Raw genomic sequence first — 18,993 nt, forward strand, 5'->3', positions numbered from 1 at the left:
AGATTATCACTTTCTTTCCAACTCCTCCCCTTTTCTTTCTTTTTCTTTTTTCTCCTTTTTTTGGTTTGTCCTAGGTTTAGAGGGTATGCATAACTTTGGCACCTCTAAAGGGTCACAAGAAGTTATTCTGGTTTTTTTTCTTCTTTCAGGTTGCATAATATACTATTTGATTATTCACCTACATGTAACAGTTTCAATACAGTTGTGCTTCTTCTACTTCTTTCTCATCTATTTTCCCACTTTGGATGTTATACAAATCAGCTATCAATTTAGACTGAATATGATTTAAGTTTATGATCTTTTAGGATATTCATTACATTTTTTATTAGTCTCTTGGAGGGAAAATAACTGGTATTATGTGCACTCAAACTATATAAGGAATGACCATTTTTCTAAGAAAATCAAATGAGTTAGATAACAGCAGTACAGCTCAATTCAGCTAAGCCTTTCCCAACTAAATGGGGTTGCTACTGAATTCTGTTTCTCCACTCAGGTTTGTCAAGATCATGTTAGTTGTCAATCCAAGGCAAATTCTATATTTTTCTCCACTTTTTCTGAGGTCACCTTTGATCCGAGTCCTGTTTTAAGTTTTAACTCTAATCTGTATCATGTCACCCTTATTCACTGAAATCAATTACCTCTGTTGCAAATGTCTGTACCAATTATATGAAGATTCTTAACTTATCTTCTTCCGCACCACCCCTAGATCACAATAGATCCCCCAACCCCCACTTGAACAAACTTTTTTTTTCTTTCTTTTTTTAAAGAATAATATATCTTTCCAAGTTTTTCAACTCATCCATAGCAATTTACTCATTTCATGATGTCGATCATGCATGATGCATCATATGTACGTGGGTAATCCTGTAGTTTTCTCCTGTGCTTTCGTGAACTAGGAAACTGTAACTCTGGAACCTTCCAGAATCACCAAAATTGTAGATCAAGGTCTTTTTTTTCTTCTCATATGAAAAAAGATCTGTATGTAATAACATTAGGAAGAGATATTGTGGTATTCCTTCTCTTTCTTTCAGTAAATCCTGCAGTGATTTTTAGATGGAGTAAGGCATTTTTTTTCTTCCTGTATGAATGATGTTAGTATTGTAGTATTTGTTATCATTTTCACATTGGTATATGTAGTTGTGACTTGTGACATACTAGTACTCAATGCAATTGCTAATCTGTATCATTATGCTGTAATCACTTGGCTGGCTAATAATTTCCAACTTGAAGAGGAGGCAGATTGAAGGAAAATATCCAGGAGACCTGCTCTAGGATGTGAACATGGAAAGACTTGTACTTGTTTTGGGCCTCCTTTACATACTAGTATTTAATAACTCCAATTGAAGCAGGTTTTAGGACTCAGTTCACTCATGGTTTTTACCAGCCATAAAACTATATTCTGCAGAGATGTTGGTGAGTTGAGGCAGTTTTCTTGTCAAGACTCTGTTGTGGGTTTTGGTGGCCATTTGACAAAGATAGCTTCTAAAACTTGACATCCACCCTATCTTTATTATATATTGAGAACTCGTCAAGTTCTTGATAATGTATCTCTTTTTCGGGTTTGAGACATGATGGGATATTAGTTATATTTATCTCAGTATCTCAGTGAGACTTCGGTATTCTACTGTAATTGTATGCTTCCCACTGAAAGATTGCTTCATTACAACAAGAAAAGAGGTGCACCAACTCAGTGCTTGGTCCAACTCGGTTTTTTGGTTAACTGAGTTGGGCTTTGAAACCAAGTTTTCAGACTATGTTTTTGGCCTTTGAACATAATGGAAACATTAATTTTACAAATTCAAACCCAAAATGATGCTATTGTCTTCAAACTCTAGGTTGGTAATCTACAACACAATTGAGCTCTATCTTTGGTGATTCTAAACCATAGCTAGAACACATATAATCAAAGTCCATGTGTAAACAACTTAGTTAAGCTTTAGGAATTAAAAAAACATCAAAGTCTAAACCATTTAATGCACCCAATATCATATCCATTTCCATAGTCATATAACTTTTGTTAATTATGTTTGAAGCTTAGAGAAGGGCATAGATTAAATCAATTCAAGTGTGACATGTTCTAGGATCTTCCTTATTACAACAACAACTAGCCTTATCCCAACTAAATGGGGTCAACTACGTGGAATCCTGCCTTCCAATTAGTTTTAAGACCACATTAGATAAAAGGCCTAAGTCATGCATATCCTTTATCACTAATTCTCCTAACGTTATCTTAGGTCTACCCTAGCTTTTCTAGTTCTTTTAATTTAGATCAAATCACTTCTCTGTATAACGGCATTTGAAGGCTCCCATTGAACGTGGTTGTGCCTTCAATTGACTTTTTCATAGCTTATCATTTATCGGAACTACTTGTAGATCTGCTTTAGTATGATCATTTATTACCTTATCATTCTTAGTTTTGCCACTCATCCATCTTAGCATTCTCATTCTTCTACCCTTAGTTCATCTATAAGATACTTCCTAACAATCTAACACGTTGCACCATACGTAATAGCTGGTTGTAAGACGGACCTATCGATTTTTCCTTTGAGCTTTAAAGGAAAACATCAATCACACAAGACTCTAGGCGCACCTCTCCACTTCATCTACTCTATTTTAATTCTTTGGGAAACATCATCCTCCATATTACCTTCTTTTTTTTATGATTAAGCCATCATACCTAAAATATTTGCCTTGTGTAATCTCTTTCTCGTCAAGTTTCACTGCTTCATCATTTGTCCGATCACGACTTTAATTACACATTAGATATTTTCGTCTTTGTTTTACGCTTGTACTTAATTTAAAGCCTTTTGATTCCAAAGTTGCTCTCCATGATTCTAACTTGGTGTTAATCTCTATTTGTGTCTCATATACCAAAACAAAATCATCAACAAAAAACATACACCAAGGAACCTCATTTTGAATGTCTTTAGTTAATCATCCATTATGCCTGCAAATAAATATGGGGTTAAAGCTGATCCTTGTTGTAGCCCAAGGATAATTGGGAATTCATCACCTTTTGCCCACCAGTTTTACACTTGTCACTATACCATCATACATATCTTTAACTATATCCACATATTTACTTGCAACTAAGGGTGCAAGTTTGGCCTTGAGGGTGGCTTAGGGCAAGGGCGGGCCTGGGATTACTCTTTGGCCTACTAGGCCCTTCCCGACCCGTCCCTAATTTCTGGCCCTAACCTTGGCCCTGATTTTGGCTATGATTTTGGCCCTAATCCTAGCCTTGATTTTGTCTCTGATCCTACCCTTGATTTTGGCCCTGATCCTCTTGGTTTTGGCTCTTAAATTGTGTCCCTGATCCTGGCCCTAATTCTGACCCTGATTTTGATGCTAAAGCAATAGGAGACCTTCAGAGCTCAATATAGAATTATGGAGTGTGGATTTATTCACATTTAAAGCAACACTATGAATTTATTGACTATTTTATCATTTTGTAGAAGCTTGAATCATTTATATTTCTATGAATTTTATTTTTAGTTTACCTGTGATACTTTGATGTATTTTATTTTTTATAACTTTATTTTTGATATTTTAGTTCATATGTTTGAAGAGCTTTTGTTTTTTATTTCTAACATTTCTACATTCAGATTTTAGTTTGTTAATAGCTGCAATGAATGAGCTTTCCTATGGTTGGTTATTGCTCTTAAAGTTACTGGTTTGGCCACCATAGGTTTTATTGTCAGCAGAAGTGCCAAGTTGATAGTGTTTTAATGGTCCAGCATGGGAGTAACCATATTGTTTCAGAATTTATGGCAGAATGTTGCTTTGAGTAAAAAAATGTTTTTTGAGTAACCACTTTACCTGAGTACATCAGACTGTAGAGGTTAGTGAGGCATCATTTTTATAACAACCTTAAGTTTACTTTTTTTTGGTCTTTTGACTTGTTTATAAGGAGATTCAAGGGGTGGTTTTCTTCCTCCTGATTCTTCTAGTTTGTCATCCCTGTCTGATAGGTGTTTCATGCAAACATGAACACTAATTTTTTGTTGTTATAAATTGTGTGTTAGAGATCCCAAATCATTAGTTTTCATCATGTTGGGTGTTGCTGTATACCTTTTAAAGTTATTTATCGTTCCTATTCTAACACCTTAGAAAGGGAGCCTTTTATTTGAAGTGAATTGACGTCTAATGCTTGCTAAATTAATAAAGTGATGGGAACCGGATCTAGGACTGCCCAAAAAGGGCCCAGGGAGGTTAACAGTACCTTGCAGCCTTAGCAGCAACCTAGGGAATTTCGGCCAGCATAGAGGTATTTTTGGTTATTTTGGGTCCCCTAGTCAAAGCCACTCTAACGTAGTTTGATTCCAAGTTTTGTGAGGAGTTTAGACCTACTTTTATTTTTGGATTTGAGTCCTTGGTTGTTAAGTTATGAAAAAGTCCTAGTCTAGCTAGAAGTCCTAATTAGAGAAGGATTTTTTTTTTTTTTTAGTTGGATCCAATATGTTAGTAGGATCCAAAATCTACTTTTGCTTTTGAATTTGGTTTTGTTTTGGTCGAGTTAAAGAGTCCTAGTTAGGTTAGAATTCCCAAGCAGTAAAGCATTACCCTAGTTATAGTCTACTTTCTATAAGGATTCCGTATCTACTTTAATTTTTCAATTTGGATCATTCTAGAGTAAGATATGATAGTCCTTAGTATAAGTAGGAGTCCTAGTTTGAGTTATTTTCTAAAGTTGAGACCTATTGTGAGTTCCTTCGAAAAGGCTATAATTGAGGCTCTCTAGGTTGTAACAAGGTAGATTATGTTTTTGAATAAACTTGGAGAATTGAAGGAGCATAGAGCTTGAGTCGTGGGTTCCCTTGGAGCGAACTTGCGGCTGCTGTGCTGTGAAGATTCTGCAGAATTTGTGGAGCCTTGAATTCCCTAGCCTTCTTCAAGTATAGGACACCCCCACCCTAACCCTTCCCCTCTCATCCCTTCCACCTGCAGCCATCCCCATCTCTTTCTCTTCTTCTTCTTCTTCTTCTTCTTCTTCCTTTTGCTTGTAGCAGTGTAGGAAACCCAGGAGACCTAAAACCTAGAATTTTATGTAGCCCTATAACCCCTAGATTTCCCTCTTCCTTTAACCAATACCAATACCAATCCCTTTAGGAATTAGACAGCCCTCTCTATTCTTTACCTTCGAATCCCCAATTCAGCCCTTCCCCTATCTCACAGCATAGGAAACCCAGGAGACCTAAAACCTAGAATTTTGTTTAGCCCTAAAACCCCTGGATTTCCCTCTTCCTTTAACCAATGCCAATCCCTCCCTGTACTTTACCTTCGAATCCCCAATTCAGCCCTTCCCCTATCTCCTAAGCCCTAGTACAACCTAGTCATCTTCTTCTTTAGAAACCTTAAAACCCTAAAATTTCAAAAGCCTAGCTTTCTTCAACCACTCACCCAAATTGTAAACGCTTTTAGGAACATCTTCTCTAAACTACACTTAACACATTAACCCTAAAATTTCAAAAGCCTAGTTTTCCTCAACCACTCACCCAAACCCTAAACCTTTTAGGAACATCTTCTCTAAACTCCACTTAACACTTAACCCTAACCCTAGTCGAATCCCTAGAAACCCTAACTCCAGTAAAATCTTAAAATTCCTCCAACCCTAATTTCCAATCATAACCAAACCTAACCCTACCCCATTCCCATCCCTAAAACCCCCTATTCAGCCTAATGCCTCAATCATAGGGTGGTATAAACCCTAGTTTACTGCTTACTCACTTGACGAGGATCTTGAGGGTGAGCCTAGATCTGGGGCTTGCATCAATCAATTAAACCCTAGATCCCTGGCTAACATCATAAGGACTCTATCATAAGTTTTTTCTAGGTTACTAAAGACCATATGGGATCTTTCTTAAACTCTACACCTTTCCACAGGTCTCCCTATAAGGTAAATAGTTTCCATTGTAGATCTTAACGACATAAAACCAAATTGATTTTTCGTAATAGTGGTTTCTTGTCCCAAACGGGTTTCAGTTACTCTCTCCTATAATTTCACAGTGTGACTTATCAGTTTTATGCCTTTATAATTGTTACCTATGAACAAAATATCACGAGATCTTGGCAATCTCAAGTAGGGCGAGATAAAATATGGGGCGAAACAAGATTCGGTTTTCATTGAGATCTCGTTGTAATTTTGGTGAAGTTTCAACAAAGTCTCAGAAGCTTCAATGGAATTTTGAAATTTTCAAGGGGTTGTATGATATAGTTTGTAATTTTTAATTTAATTATAGTTAAGATTTGACTACTACTTAGTATTTGTTCTTGTATTTTACTGAAAGTTTCAATGTTTTCTTGTATATCCATGTTTAGATTTGTGAAAATACATTATCCAGTTTCATCCACATATAGTTGGTCATGTGCAAATCAAGAACACCACTTTGTATTAGGTTTTAGTTAAAAAAATAACATTTCCATTATGTTTATTGGCCTCAAAATAAACTGTACACCAAAAATCAGACAAAAATACACTTAAAACCCACCAAAAAATAACATTTTGATTGTGTTTATTGGCCTTGAAAATAGGTTGTACACCGAAAGTCGGACAAAAAAACACTTAAAAAACCATCGAAATAAGCTGTTGAAACATGGTACAAAGCTATATCATGTTTTGCCAAGATCTCGGTATCTTGACTACTAGGACAAGGTCGACACAGTGAGATGAAACGAGATTTAGTACATTGGTTATTGTAGCTTTGAATATCTCTTTTATTTTTGTAAATTGGGACCACAATGTTTCTCCATTCATTTGGCATTTTCCTTGTGCTCATAATCTTATTACACAACTTGGTTAGCTAAGCTAGCCCATTAGTCCCTTATCTCTTCCATACTTCTATTAGGATATCATCAAGATTTTGTGCGTTGCGTACTTTCATCCTTCTTAGAGCTAATTTTACTTTGGAGATCATAATTCTCCATATATATGCTTCCATGTCATCTCAAACTATCTAAGGTTTCTAGACAAAATTGTGAAAAGCAACTATTTGGAGGAGTGAGATGTCAAGTGAGGTGAGGGTTGTTGAGTTTTGGGTGAAATTTTGGTAGTTAAAGGTTGATCTATATTGACCTAGAAAAGCCTATGATTGAGTACCTAGATAGCTAATTTGGCATCAACAACATGGAAATAATTAAGTACACATATGGTGGCATGGTGTCAAGTGTCATGATGGTAGAAGGCCAAAGTATTAATTTCCCCATCAAAATTGATTACACCAAGGATCAGCTCTAAGCCCTTATTTGGTTGCACTCATTATGGATGACTTAAGCAAACAAATCCAAGATGAGGCATACCCTAGTAGATGCTTTTTGCAGACGATATTGTTTTAATAGATGAAACAATGGAAGAGATTAATGCAAAGTTGGAATTCTAGAAATTAAGATTGGAATCAAGAGGTTATCGGCTGAGTACACCTAAAGACAAAATATATGTGATGCAATTTCAGTTAAACCATGAGTGGCAATGAAGTGATAAAACTGGAGGAACAAGAGCTACCACAAAGTAAATGCTTTAGATACGTGAGGTTAGCATTTAACAACGACATTTATATAGAAGATGATGTCTTCCATCAAATTAAAGTAGGATGGTCAAAGTGGAGTGACGAAAATCAGATCTAGGACCACCCAAAGAGGGCCCAGGAGCCTATGGCCCTACCAGCAACCCGCATTTTTGTCCAAGCATAAGGGTATTTTAGTAATTTTTTAATTTTTGGTTAAGTCAACTTAGGGTTTAGTTGGGTCTAGTATGTTTGTGGGACCCTAAATGTAATTTTATTTTTAAATTTGAGTCCTTATTTTGCAAGTTATTAAAAAGTCCTCATTAGAGTGGGATTCCTAGTTTGTGAAGGAGTCCACTAGAGTTGTCCTACTTGTCACATCCCCCCAGATGGTACCCTATCTGGAATACCTGGAGGTGTGATCCACAGCCTCGAAGATCAATTCACAACAATCATCCTCCCACATAGCACAATAGTATAATCAAGAGCAAGAACAAATCATTGTATAAAAGTAATTAAAGAAACAATCAAGGATGGAACTCAAAAGGATCACAAAAGAATATTCAGAGTGTGGAAAAATGCTGCCAATATAGAATCAGAGCATAGAGTATAGCAGAAATAAAATCTAAGATCAATGCGGAAGGTAGATCGAATCTAATGTATTACAACTGAAAGAAATCGAAGAAGTCTAGAAACAAATTTAGAAACTATTTGTAATAAGTCTCTTTGTCCGTAAGATAATGTCTAAATTCGAAGATCTTCTTCACACGGACATGCTTCACCGTGAAGTTTGTGATCGCCAAAATCCTGTAGACCGTATGGATCACTCAACGTGGTCTCGTAGTCCTGGACTGCTGTTATCTACACCTGCAACAAAGTCTAAAATGTTGTCCCTAAAGGGTGAGCTCAAAAGAACTCAGTAAGTAATCCAATCACAAATAACAACTACAAACAGTTCAGAACAAACATGATGCGATATGATATGAGACAGTAATGTAAGTATGCTTCAACTCTATATATGCTAGTCTTTAGTGGCAGACACACATTAAGATAGAACATCACACTCCTCTGGGCAGTCTTAGTCACTCTCCCTCAACAATCTCTGTATCTTGGGTTCTCTGCGGTAGTTGGGTTAGGGCATTCTTCTCAGACTTTCCATGGTTGGGGTTTAGGTCACCACTCTCTCATTCCACCGTTGGTATAAGTATTAGCATGTGTCAGGGTTATACCTAGCCCAATGCAAGTCATCTACTGAGTCACATCCACTTTAGGGTCGGATACTTCCCTTCCTCGCTTCTCGTAATTTGTTCCGGTATCTTTCCCCCTAGAGTCACCGTCTCCTTCTCAGCTACATAGACTCTTAACCCTATTGGTCATCCACATATAATAAACGGGAAGCTCTCGTGTCCCCTCATGCTTCTCGCACTCTTGGGCGCCCACTAGCCTAGGCTTATTATGTGTGACCCTACCAATAAATGGCCCCCACAATGTGATTTGTGTCCTCTCATGGGTTGGCTACCGGTCTTAAGCGCCCACAAGTCCCCATTGCTACCATTGGTCACTCGTCCTCAATGCCCCCGCCGGGATAAGGTGCGATATGACGGGGTTTCCTAGCCAAACACATATAGACAAATCCTAGGTATGTCAACCAGTAATTATGGAAAGCGCCAAGAGGCATCATAGGAATATGTCCTATACCACCTCCACTAGTGTCCCAAGACAGAAATATCAAAAGAGCATTTCCCATTCCACAACCACAACTTAAGCAATCACATTATAATATGATTCCATATATATAGATCATATCATAATCCAATCACAATAGAATCAATCACATTCATACAAGTATACAAATTAACATAATGAAACATATTCTGAAATTACAAAAGTATAATAAATATAGAAAAGTCCTAAGATTGTAGTTAACACATGCATACAAGTTCTAACATAATAAAGAAAGTAATCATGTCAATTGTGAGTGAACGTACTCACCTTAAGCTTAAATCGAAATCTCTAGAGAAAAGATCAAAGGGTAGGTCCAAAATTACCAAAGAAACCCTAAACATACAAGGATCAAGTATTAGGAACAATCCCTAAAAGATCGGAGATGAAACGGGGTCAAACAAAGAAACATTATTGTTACAGGATCCCTTGGTCGCTTGGGGCGACCAAGCAATTTGTGTATGGACATAAAACCACGACTTGGATCGGAAACTCATCGTTTGAGTTCCAAACACTCCGAAATTAATAGGAAAATTCTGAAATAGTAAAGGGAGACTATCTATCATGATCTAAGCATCAAACATGGTTATCAAAATGAAGATTTAATAAATCACATAATAAGCTTAATCCACAGATTTCACGGATAGACTAGAGTGAATGGGAATTCACTCTAGGAATAAGAAGACATTAGATTTAGGCCAGCAAGTAACTTAAGAATAGATCTATCGTGGATTAAAGATCAGTAAGATTAAAAGGAAAAGAATCATGATAGTCAAGCTTGGCTTTTATTGAAAACATACCGTGTTGTTCACAAAAAGGATAGAGTGAATGGAGATTCACTCTAAGATTGTGAGGATAGAAGAATGGGTCATTACAGTAGCATATGACCCTCCTCACAATCACAATAATGGGTAGAAACAAAAGAGAGAATAGATCCAGAGAGAAAAAGAGCGATTACTAACCTTAAAGAAGAAGATTCGACGGATGAATCTCTCACGAATGCTTGGGGATCTTCCTTGGCTTTGGAAAGAGCTCTAGGGTTCTTCTCACGTTCTCCAATAGCTTAAAGGCAAATTGGCTCAAATTAGATTGAAGTTTGAATATATAGGGCTTCGAAAACCTAATTTCCAAAAATACCAAATCTGTCTCGGGGAAGCTTTGGTCGCTTGGTTTGGTCACTTGGGGCGGCCAAGTCAGTACCTTTTGGTCAAAAATTGTCTTTTGGTCTCCAAAAGCCACAAGCTCCACTTAGGTCCTTTTCCAATTTATGAAAGAGTCTTACCTGGTTCTATAGGACCTTCCAATTGTGTCAGCACTGAACTCTTTGTCCATCTTCCAAGTCCCTCATCATTCAAGTTGCATCTTCTTCCAAAATTAGTCAGGGTTTCCATAATGGGATCCTCATCATCAACATCCATTGGTTCTAGGTCGGACCCAATGGGTTCAAATGAGATGGTCCACAACTATCTTCTACCTTCACTTTGGGTCTTCGGATCTACACTATGGATTTTCGGATTAGGGTTTTGCGGGATTTCACACTACTCCTTGTAAGGGATCTACATCTACTCTTAGAACTCAAACTGGAATCCTTTAGAGTAAGTTATGAAGGTTCCTTGTGTGAGTTAAAGTCTTGGGAGTTCTGGTTTGATTTGAATCACAATTAACAAGAGTCCTAGTTTGATTTATTTTCTAAAGTTGAGTCCTATTGTGAGTTCCTCCTTAAAGGCTATAAATAAGCCTCTCTAGATTGTAGCAAATCAGATTATGGTTATTAAATAAAGTTTGAGATTGAAGAATCAAAAGTTTAGGAGTCGTGGGTTCCCTTGGAGGGAGCTTACAGCTGCTATTGAGTTAGAATTTCTGGAGAGTTTTGACATTCAAGCTTCCATCCTTCTTTCCTAAGTACAAAACCTCCCAACCCCAGTCCTACCCTTCCCTTTCTTCCCCTCCCATCCGCAGGCTTCCTCCCCCATCCCCAGCCGTAGTTCTGCCATTACAGCCCTTTCCCCTGTCGAGAATCACACCCCTTCCCCTTCCCCTAACCGCGGCAGCAATCCTGTACCTTCCCCAACCCAATTTCCTTCAGCCCATCCCTCCCCAAACTTAGGTTAGCCATGTAGCCCTTCTTTCTTTTCTTCTTCTTCCAACTTCAACCATGCGGCACTTCTGGAATTTCCAGAATTTCAAAACCTAGAAAACCAGACATAAACCCTAGACTCCACTACCATAGATCTAACCCTATTAGGAGATTAAATTCCCCTTCCCTGACCCTACTTTTGATCCTAGGTTCCAGCCTTGTCTTACATCTAAAACCCTATTAGGGATTGCACCTAATCGTGACAAGCTTCACGAGAGCTGCTTGAGTTGGTATGGTCATGTCTAATGGAGACCAATGGATGCCCCAGTAAGGAAGAGTGACCAGATTCAGTATGATAGAACTAAAAAAGGTAGAGGTGGGCCTGAGACGATGATTGGAGTAGTAGTAAGAAAGGATATCACATGGGCTTGGCACCTTGGCCTTGATCCTAGTTTGACCATGGATAGAGCGGTGTGGAGGACAAGGACCTATGTTCCTGACCCCTTATAGGGGTGGTTTTTGGGATGCTGCTTTGACTATTGGTGTGATTTCTTCCTTCACTGATTATTGTTTATTTTATTTTCACTTCATTTTACTTTTGTTTTCAGCTTCTATTGGATCCATATAGTGTACCCCATTTAGTTGAGATAAGGTTATGGTTATTGTTCTTGTTGTAGTAACGAACCTGGCTTGACCAAGATGTACTGAAATGCACCAAATCTCACTGACATAGCGAGATTTCAGTTGAGTTGTATTTTATACAGAGCCAAGCATCCCACTTTGGTAGACTATGAAACCAAGATTTTACTGTGATCCTGTACCATGTATGGAAGTAGAACCTAATATTATGCAGAACTTTTGACTCTTGGTTGATCCTCCAAAAAATTGTGGCATTCAATTCAGAGCCTCAGTTCACCTCCGTCTCTGGCTTTTAATTTGTTTCTTTGATCTGTATGTGGTGGATGTACAAGGTTATCTTTCTGATGTATTTTCTAATTGTTGTATATGATGATCACCACTTGTAGTTTCAAAAAAATCAAGTTATTTGCTAATTGTTGAATATGATATCACAACTTTCAGTTTCAGAATACATATGCCAAATCTTTTCAGCTGTACTGCAAATTTATTTTACCGTGGAAAAGTAGTTTCTATTTCATATTTTTTTCCAATTTGGTTCAAAATTCAATCCAGCACACATTCCCTCCCTTTATTTCCATTCAATCTCTAGGCTTACCACTGCTACATTGCATTTGCAACTATGTTATAAAATTCTGGCCCAATTATGAGTCCGTAGACATCTGTGTTGGGCTCATATTCCACAAAGCAAGTTATGTGACAGCTATCTCCTGGAAATAGTTGATACAATACTTAGAAGCTTTTAGCATTATATGTGACTTTGAATCCTTTATTATCTGTATAATTCAGTACAATTCATTGTACTGATCTTTTCAAGACATTTTCCATTTTGCAGCTATAAAATTAGGCGGAGGCTTCTATTAACTGGTACCCCCATACAAAATAGTTTGCAAGAGTTGTGGGCCCTCCTTAATTTTCTCCTCCCCACAATCTTTAATTCAGTTGAGAATTTCGAGGAGTGGTTTAATGCACCCTTTGCAGATCGATGTGATGTTAGTATTACAGATGAGGAAGAGCTATTGATTATTCGTCGTTTGCATCAGGTGGGTGTTGGCACTTTCTACAACTGTATTAAATTGTTCTCTCGGAATGGTTTTTTGTTGTAATCGTATTCCCTCAATTCCCAGGTTATTAGGCCATTCATACTGAGGAGGAAAAAAGATGAGGTGGAGAAATTTCTTCCTGGCAAAACACAGGTGATACTAAAATGTGATTTGTCAGCATGGCAGAAAGTATACTATCAACAAGTCACTGACGTGGGAAGAGTTGGGTTGGATACTGGTCTCTCTCTCTTTCTCTCCCCCCCCCTTCTCTCTTTTGCTTATTTCCAGTAGTTTTCTGTTCATCTTTACTTCTTTATCATGCTTGATCAAAAAATGCAGTGTAGCAGAAAATGTTTATCCATGCTCTTAAAACTGGTACTACTAACATTTTTTTTTAAAATTTAAAATATTTTTGGGCTGGCACTCAAACAGTTGCCTGGATGGGCACAGCTTAGCTTCCCATCTGTAAGGATGATGTAGCAAATCTGACCCTTGGTATGCCGTGAGTGAAACTTAAACCCAAAATTCAAGCATATACTCTCTCATGATCTATTCTGGTATGTCCAAGCTTCATGGCACTGGACGCTCTTGGTAGTCATGAACCTTTCATCATTTAATTTTGCCACTAGGCAGATTCCATTTGGGCTACTTGATATGCAAGCAGGGGATCTTTGAGGTCTAATGCAAAATTTCAGCCTCATCTAATGTTGCATTGTGGAATTAAAATAGGTCTGTCCAGAAAACCTTTGGGATGGGTTCGTTCAGGGGTAAAAAAGGAACACTTCACTGTTGAACTAATCAGATAACATGTCGTTGCCTTCAAAGCTAGTTATTTGCTGTCACACCTGCAATTTAAGCGGGTCTGGTCTTTGTTGTACATGAGTATCTTTTACACTTAATTACATTTCCCCTTTGTCCGATCATTAGAAAGATGATGCTTCACCCTTGAGAAAATGTGCAATGACAAATTTTCTTTCATTGAATTTAACTTGTGTATTCAGAATTTGTCTCGTATCTCTTTGAGAGAGTATTTTTACCTTAATTTTCTGCCTCTTTGTTCATTTAAGCTGTTTAATTGTAAGTACCTTTTTTACATGAATCAATATTTCTTTGGAAAATAGATCAGAAATTATGACTTGTGTACTAAAAGAAAAGAACCTGCAGGATCTGGGAAGTCCAAGAGTCTTCAGAACTTGTCAATGCAACTCAGAAAGTGTTGTAATCACCCATACCTCTTTGTGGGAGAATATAACATTTGGCGCAAGGAGGAGATTGTCAGAGCATCTGGGAAATTTGAACTGCTTGACCGACTGCTCCCAAAACTTAAAAGAACCGGACATAGAATTCTGCTTTTCTCGACGATGACTCGTCTCATAGACATCCTTGAAATTTATTTGCAGCTGCATGATTATAAGTATCTTAGACTGGATGGTACCACAAAGACAGAAGAAAGGGGGACTCTACTTAAGCAATTCAATGCACCAGATTCACCTTTCTTCATGTTTCTTTTGAGCACCCGTGCTGGAGGCCTTGGTCTAAACTTACAAACTGCAGATACTGTTATAATATTTGACAGTGATTGGAACCCCCAAATGGACCAACAAGCAGAGGATCGAGCCCATCGTATAGGGCAGAAGAAGGAAGTGAGGGTCTTTGTGTTGATTAGCGTTGGATCAATTGAAGAGGTTATCCTGGAACGTGCAAAACAGAAAATGGGCATTGATGCCAAGGTCATTCAAGCCGGGCTATTCAATACAACCTCCACAGGTTTGTTACCATCTTCAATCTTCTTAAGGGTTGCTTGTTATGGTGATTTTGCCTATTAGTCTTGACATTATTTCATCTTGGAAAATAAGCAGAAGGTGGTGTTTTGAGTGGTTACTGGAGGATGTTTTGTGGAAATGTGTGCACACTTGTATGTTCATATCCAGGCCGCTGAATTATGGTGGATGGTCTAGATATGCATTCTTTAAATTTCAGACTCAAAAATATCCATGTACTCCTTGTGAAGTGGCATGCATCACCTTATATACTCAGTAAACTTTGTTTAGGTTGAAATGACATGGGAGCAGGAGACATGGGTCTTTGTGGCTACAAAATCTAGGGTCCATCAAACTGCTACTTTGCAGATTTTGCACTGATGAGATAAGTCCAACTTGTGAGGCTGACCAGATATTGGTTATGTGTCCATGCATATGTGAAGCAGCTGATGCCACCAATTTGGTTGCAAATGCCTGCATAGTGTCTTTGTTGGTATCATTTTTTTCCATTAGTTAACTGGTAAAATTCAAAGAACAGAATTTCCTTTTCCAACTTCCAAGCAGTACAATAGAGTAGGTGAAGGTGTGAGATGCACTCGCTACTTGCTCTTTTAGAAAGTAAATACTGTTGAAAGATAGCAAAGAGGATGGATTGGATAGAGAGAGCTTAGGGCTAGCTAGTGTTAGAGAGCTTACTGGATTAGAGCACAGCAATTGCAATTCATATTATCTTTATGAGTTTTTCTTTTTCTTAGTAGGAAACCGGAATATAGACCTTGTTTGGTATGAACTAATTGGATCGGTTCTACCTGTTAAAACAGGTAGGGTGGATCCAATTAGTTAATATATATAGTGAAATTCAGAGAACAGAATTTCCTTCTTTTTATTTCCAAGCAGTACAATAGAGTAGGTGAGGGTGTGAGAATTCTTGGAATACTTTTCTTTAATGGGGTTTTGACGATAACATAATTAGATCCATACTATGTTTATGACTTATTTTTCTTAGATGTAATCTGGAATATGGATTTTAATTGGTGTGTTTTGTGTGTGCGTATATGAGCCAAGTTTTTCTAGTGTACCTGGGGATAATCTTAAGTGAATGAAATCATACCAAGTCTTGGATGCCTCCTGATAAGGATAGTTCTTAGATGTTTAATCATGTTCTTACTTCTTAGACACATGAGTTCTCTCAATTAACAAAGGAAATGCTTGTTCCAATTATTAGCCAAGGACAAACTCTTCCCTCTGATCAATTAGCATGCCACTTTATATTTTATTTGTGGTATAAGAGGTTGCATGATTGTGGGCTTGTACTCTTTTCAATCCTTTTCTATAAACTTGCTGCTTTCCTCCCCATAGGGTGTGGAAGTTAAAATCAAGTCATGAGCTGCAAAGGATGGAAAAGATTTCAATTGTTCTCAAATTGTATAGGTCATTAGGTTCTCTAAAAAGAGTTATCAGAATGCAAGGGGAAGACTGAAATGAGAGCAAAAGAAATGTAAACGATTGAAATAAATTAAATTTAGTATAAATGTTGCATGTGATGTTGCTCTTCTTATACATCATTGCACCCTCTGAAGGTTTTACTTATGACGTTTGCCTTGACAGTTAATTACAATGTCAAAATCAGCAATAATACCATTGAGCATGCATTTATATTTTAAGTTGCAATAAGAGAAGGCAAAGAAAGCTTTTACTGGATGAGTGGTTTAAAAATTAATTATGATAATGCCTTCCTACAGTAATAATCCGTCAGGTTTGTGCAACAGTTGAAACTTTATCAAAGTTTATTTCAATCTAGGTTTTCTCTTTTTGGGTGAATATTTGAATCTAGGTTTTTGTCCAGAAGACATGGGAAACCCATAAATGAAGACTTTTTTGAGGAAACCCTAATAAGGAGAATATGAGTTGGAAATTTTAAAGAGCATACTTCTAAAAGCTCTTCTACAGTTTCATATTTTTTGGTTATATCGAGTTATCTTATTGTGTTAAAAAGAATTTAGAGTGCTGATTTAGGTTAAGTTCATGCTCAAAACAAATGTTCTGCCATCCAGCTTCTTTTATGTAAAACTCAGCACTAGAAATCATAAAGCTTATTCTATGTACATATAATTTGCTGTGCTAGAAATCATTAGTAATGTATGGAATTGCTATCCAGGCACCTTCTTGGGTCCAAGGCACCACTTAGGTTTTGCCTTGTGGCCTTGTGGCCTTGTGATGACACATCTGTATCATATCAGTTTTTAAGATACTTTTCTAGTTAAGATTGATAAATTTTTCTTGATTTCTTAATTTCTGAATAAAACTATATACTTAATCCTATATGTTGGCTTTCTCATATTAGGTCCGTACCAGCATTATTATTTATTGTCATATTACATTGTTTTGACTTCTCTCGTACATATAATCATAATCATATGTAGTTACTTCAGTATGACATTTATTCCACAGTTAGGGCACCTAGGTCACAAGGCACCCAACCAATGTCGCAGGTAAGCCTTGTTGCCTTGGCAACTATGACATACATTAAGTCTGCAGGGATCACTATTTGCAAATCTGTCAATAAAAATTAGTACCAACCAGTTGTGCTTATCAGCAATTCCAAATTAGTACCAACCAGTTGTGTGCTTATCAGTATTCATTGGAATTGCTTTACATTCAAACGGTTCATTTCTTGAACAAACATCATTTAGTGTTTTGGACAATCTCTTGGAGCAATGATGAAGATGTGGCTTCAAGCCTGAGGACAAACACTTCATGCAAAATGCCAAGTATTGTTTTCATGACCCCCTACATTTTCATGTACAAAAGCTTTACTCTTGTAATTGTTATTTTGTTCATATAATATAGTAAAATGCCTATGTAGGAATTATCTGCAGTAGATGAGCATTTCTATGTTACTGTGTTTAGTAATGATAGCAACTAGGTCATGAAACTTGGGTGCAATAAACAAAATGCTTTTTTCCTCAGCTCAGGACAGAAAAGAGATGTTGCAGGAGATCATGCGCAAAGGTACTAATTCCCTTGGGACCGACGTGCCAAGTGAGAGAGAAATAAACCGTCTTGCAGCTCGAACAGATGAGGAGTTCTGGTTGTTTGAGAAAATGGATGAGGAAAGACGACAAAGGGAGAAATACAGATCAAGACTGATGGAAGAACATGAAGTACCTGACTGGGCATATTCCGTCCCCAATAATAAGGCAGACAAGTCTAAAGATGAACCTGATATTAATGAAAGTACAGGAAAGAGACGCAGGAAAGAGGTGGTTTATGCTGACACACTGAGCGATATGCAGTGGATAAAGGCTGTCGAAAATGGAGAAGACTTGTCAAAGCTTGTGGCTAAAGGGAGGAGAAGAGAACAGCTTCAGAATGATGCAATTGAATCAACCAGTGATAACGTAGGCGAAGAGCAAAAAGCATTAGACCCAAGGAATTCCAATGATGCAGTCAGTGAGGCAGCAACTGATTCCTTCTTTGCGCAGATCCCTAAGAGGCTCAAAACTGGACCCATGCAGTGCAATAGACCTGAAAATGAGGGCTCCGGAGGAAGTGTTTTGAGTGGGGATATATTCACTTGGAAGACTCATAAGAAGAAGAGATCAAGCTATGGAGTTTCGAGTTCATCATCAATCGATGCAAAAGGCCAGAGTTCTAACAGCCGAGCAAATGGATGGTTTTAATAAACTCAAAAGCCTTTTTAATGATTTATTTATGTGAAGCTTGAGTCAATTTAATTCTAATTATAGATGCCCAAATCTACCTATTCTGGGAGTAGTGATCTTGAATTAATGTGATTCCTGAACCAGGCAGATCACAATGTGGTTTATCTCAGCTCTTGGCAGATCTTGGAGATCTTTCCTCAGCTTCGAAATTGTAATATTCTGCACAACAATGAGAAATCATATTGCATATTTTCATTTTTCTGTTTTTTTTTCTTCTTTCTTTTCAAATAAATCATTGAAGTGCTGTCTAAATTAGCAAATTCTCTCCTGTAGATGCTAAAAGCAGACTACCTGATCAAGGACGTGACTTGTTTTAGAATCAAACAGCAAATGGTTGGAAAGAAAATCATCATATCTAGGTCCACAATAAATGATTGGGAAGATAAGTTTTCCATCATTAGGTTCACAAAATTGCAATTTGATAAGTCCAAAATAGTTTGTTGGCTATGAAAGAAGTATTTCCTCTGCCTAGTGTAGTTGAATATGAATGAAGTTGCAGGGGTCCAAAAGTTCTACTCCATAGCATTGATG

At 37.4% G+C, this 18,993-nt stretch overlaps 1 protein-coding gene across 2 annotated transcripts in view; it reads left to right on the forward strand.

The window, feature by feature from the left end:
* Positions 1 to 18,899, forward strand: part of LOC149028515 (putative ATP-dependent DNA helicase CHR12) — a 37,629-nt gene extending 18,730 nt beyond the window's left edge. Inside the window, exons 9-12 of one of the 2 annotated variants that reach the window (XM_089137295.1) lie at positions 12,770 to 12,977; positions 13,062 to 13,215; positions 14,142 to 14,744; positions 17,708 to 18,899. In XM_089137295.1, coding sequence (XP_088993421.1) covers positions 12,770 to 12,977; positions 13,062 to 13,215; positions 14,142 to 14,744; positions 17,708 to 18,420 — 1,678 coding nt within the window. In that variant the 3' untranslated portion in view covers positions 18,421 to 18,899. The remainder of the gene's footprint in view (positions 1 to 12,769; positions 12,978 to 13,061; positions 13,216 to 14,141; positions 14,745 to 17,707) is intronic. The other variant, XM_089137288.1, reaches the window with a different exon arrangement.
* The last annotated feature ends 94 nt before the right edge of the window (positions 18,900 to 18,993 follow it).

Source organism: Hakea prostrata, chromosome 1, assembly GCF_041222555.1.
Source record: "Hakea prostrata isolate BN-2017 chromosome 1, UWA_Hpros_2, whole genome shotgun sequence".
Lineage (NCBI taxonomy): Eukaryota > Viridiplantae > Streptophyta > Magnoliopsida > Proteales > Proteaceae > Hakea > Hakea prostrata.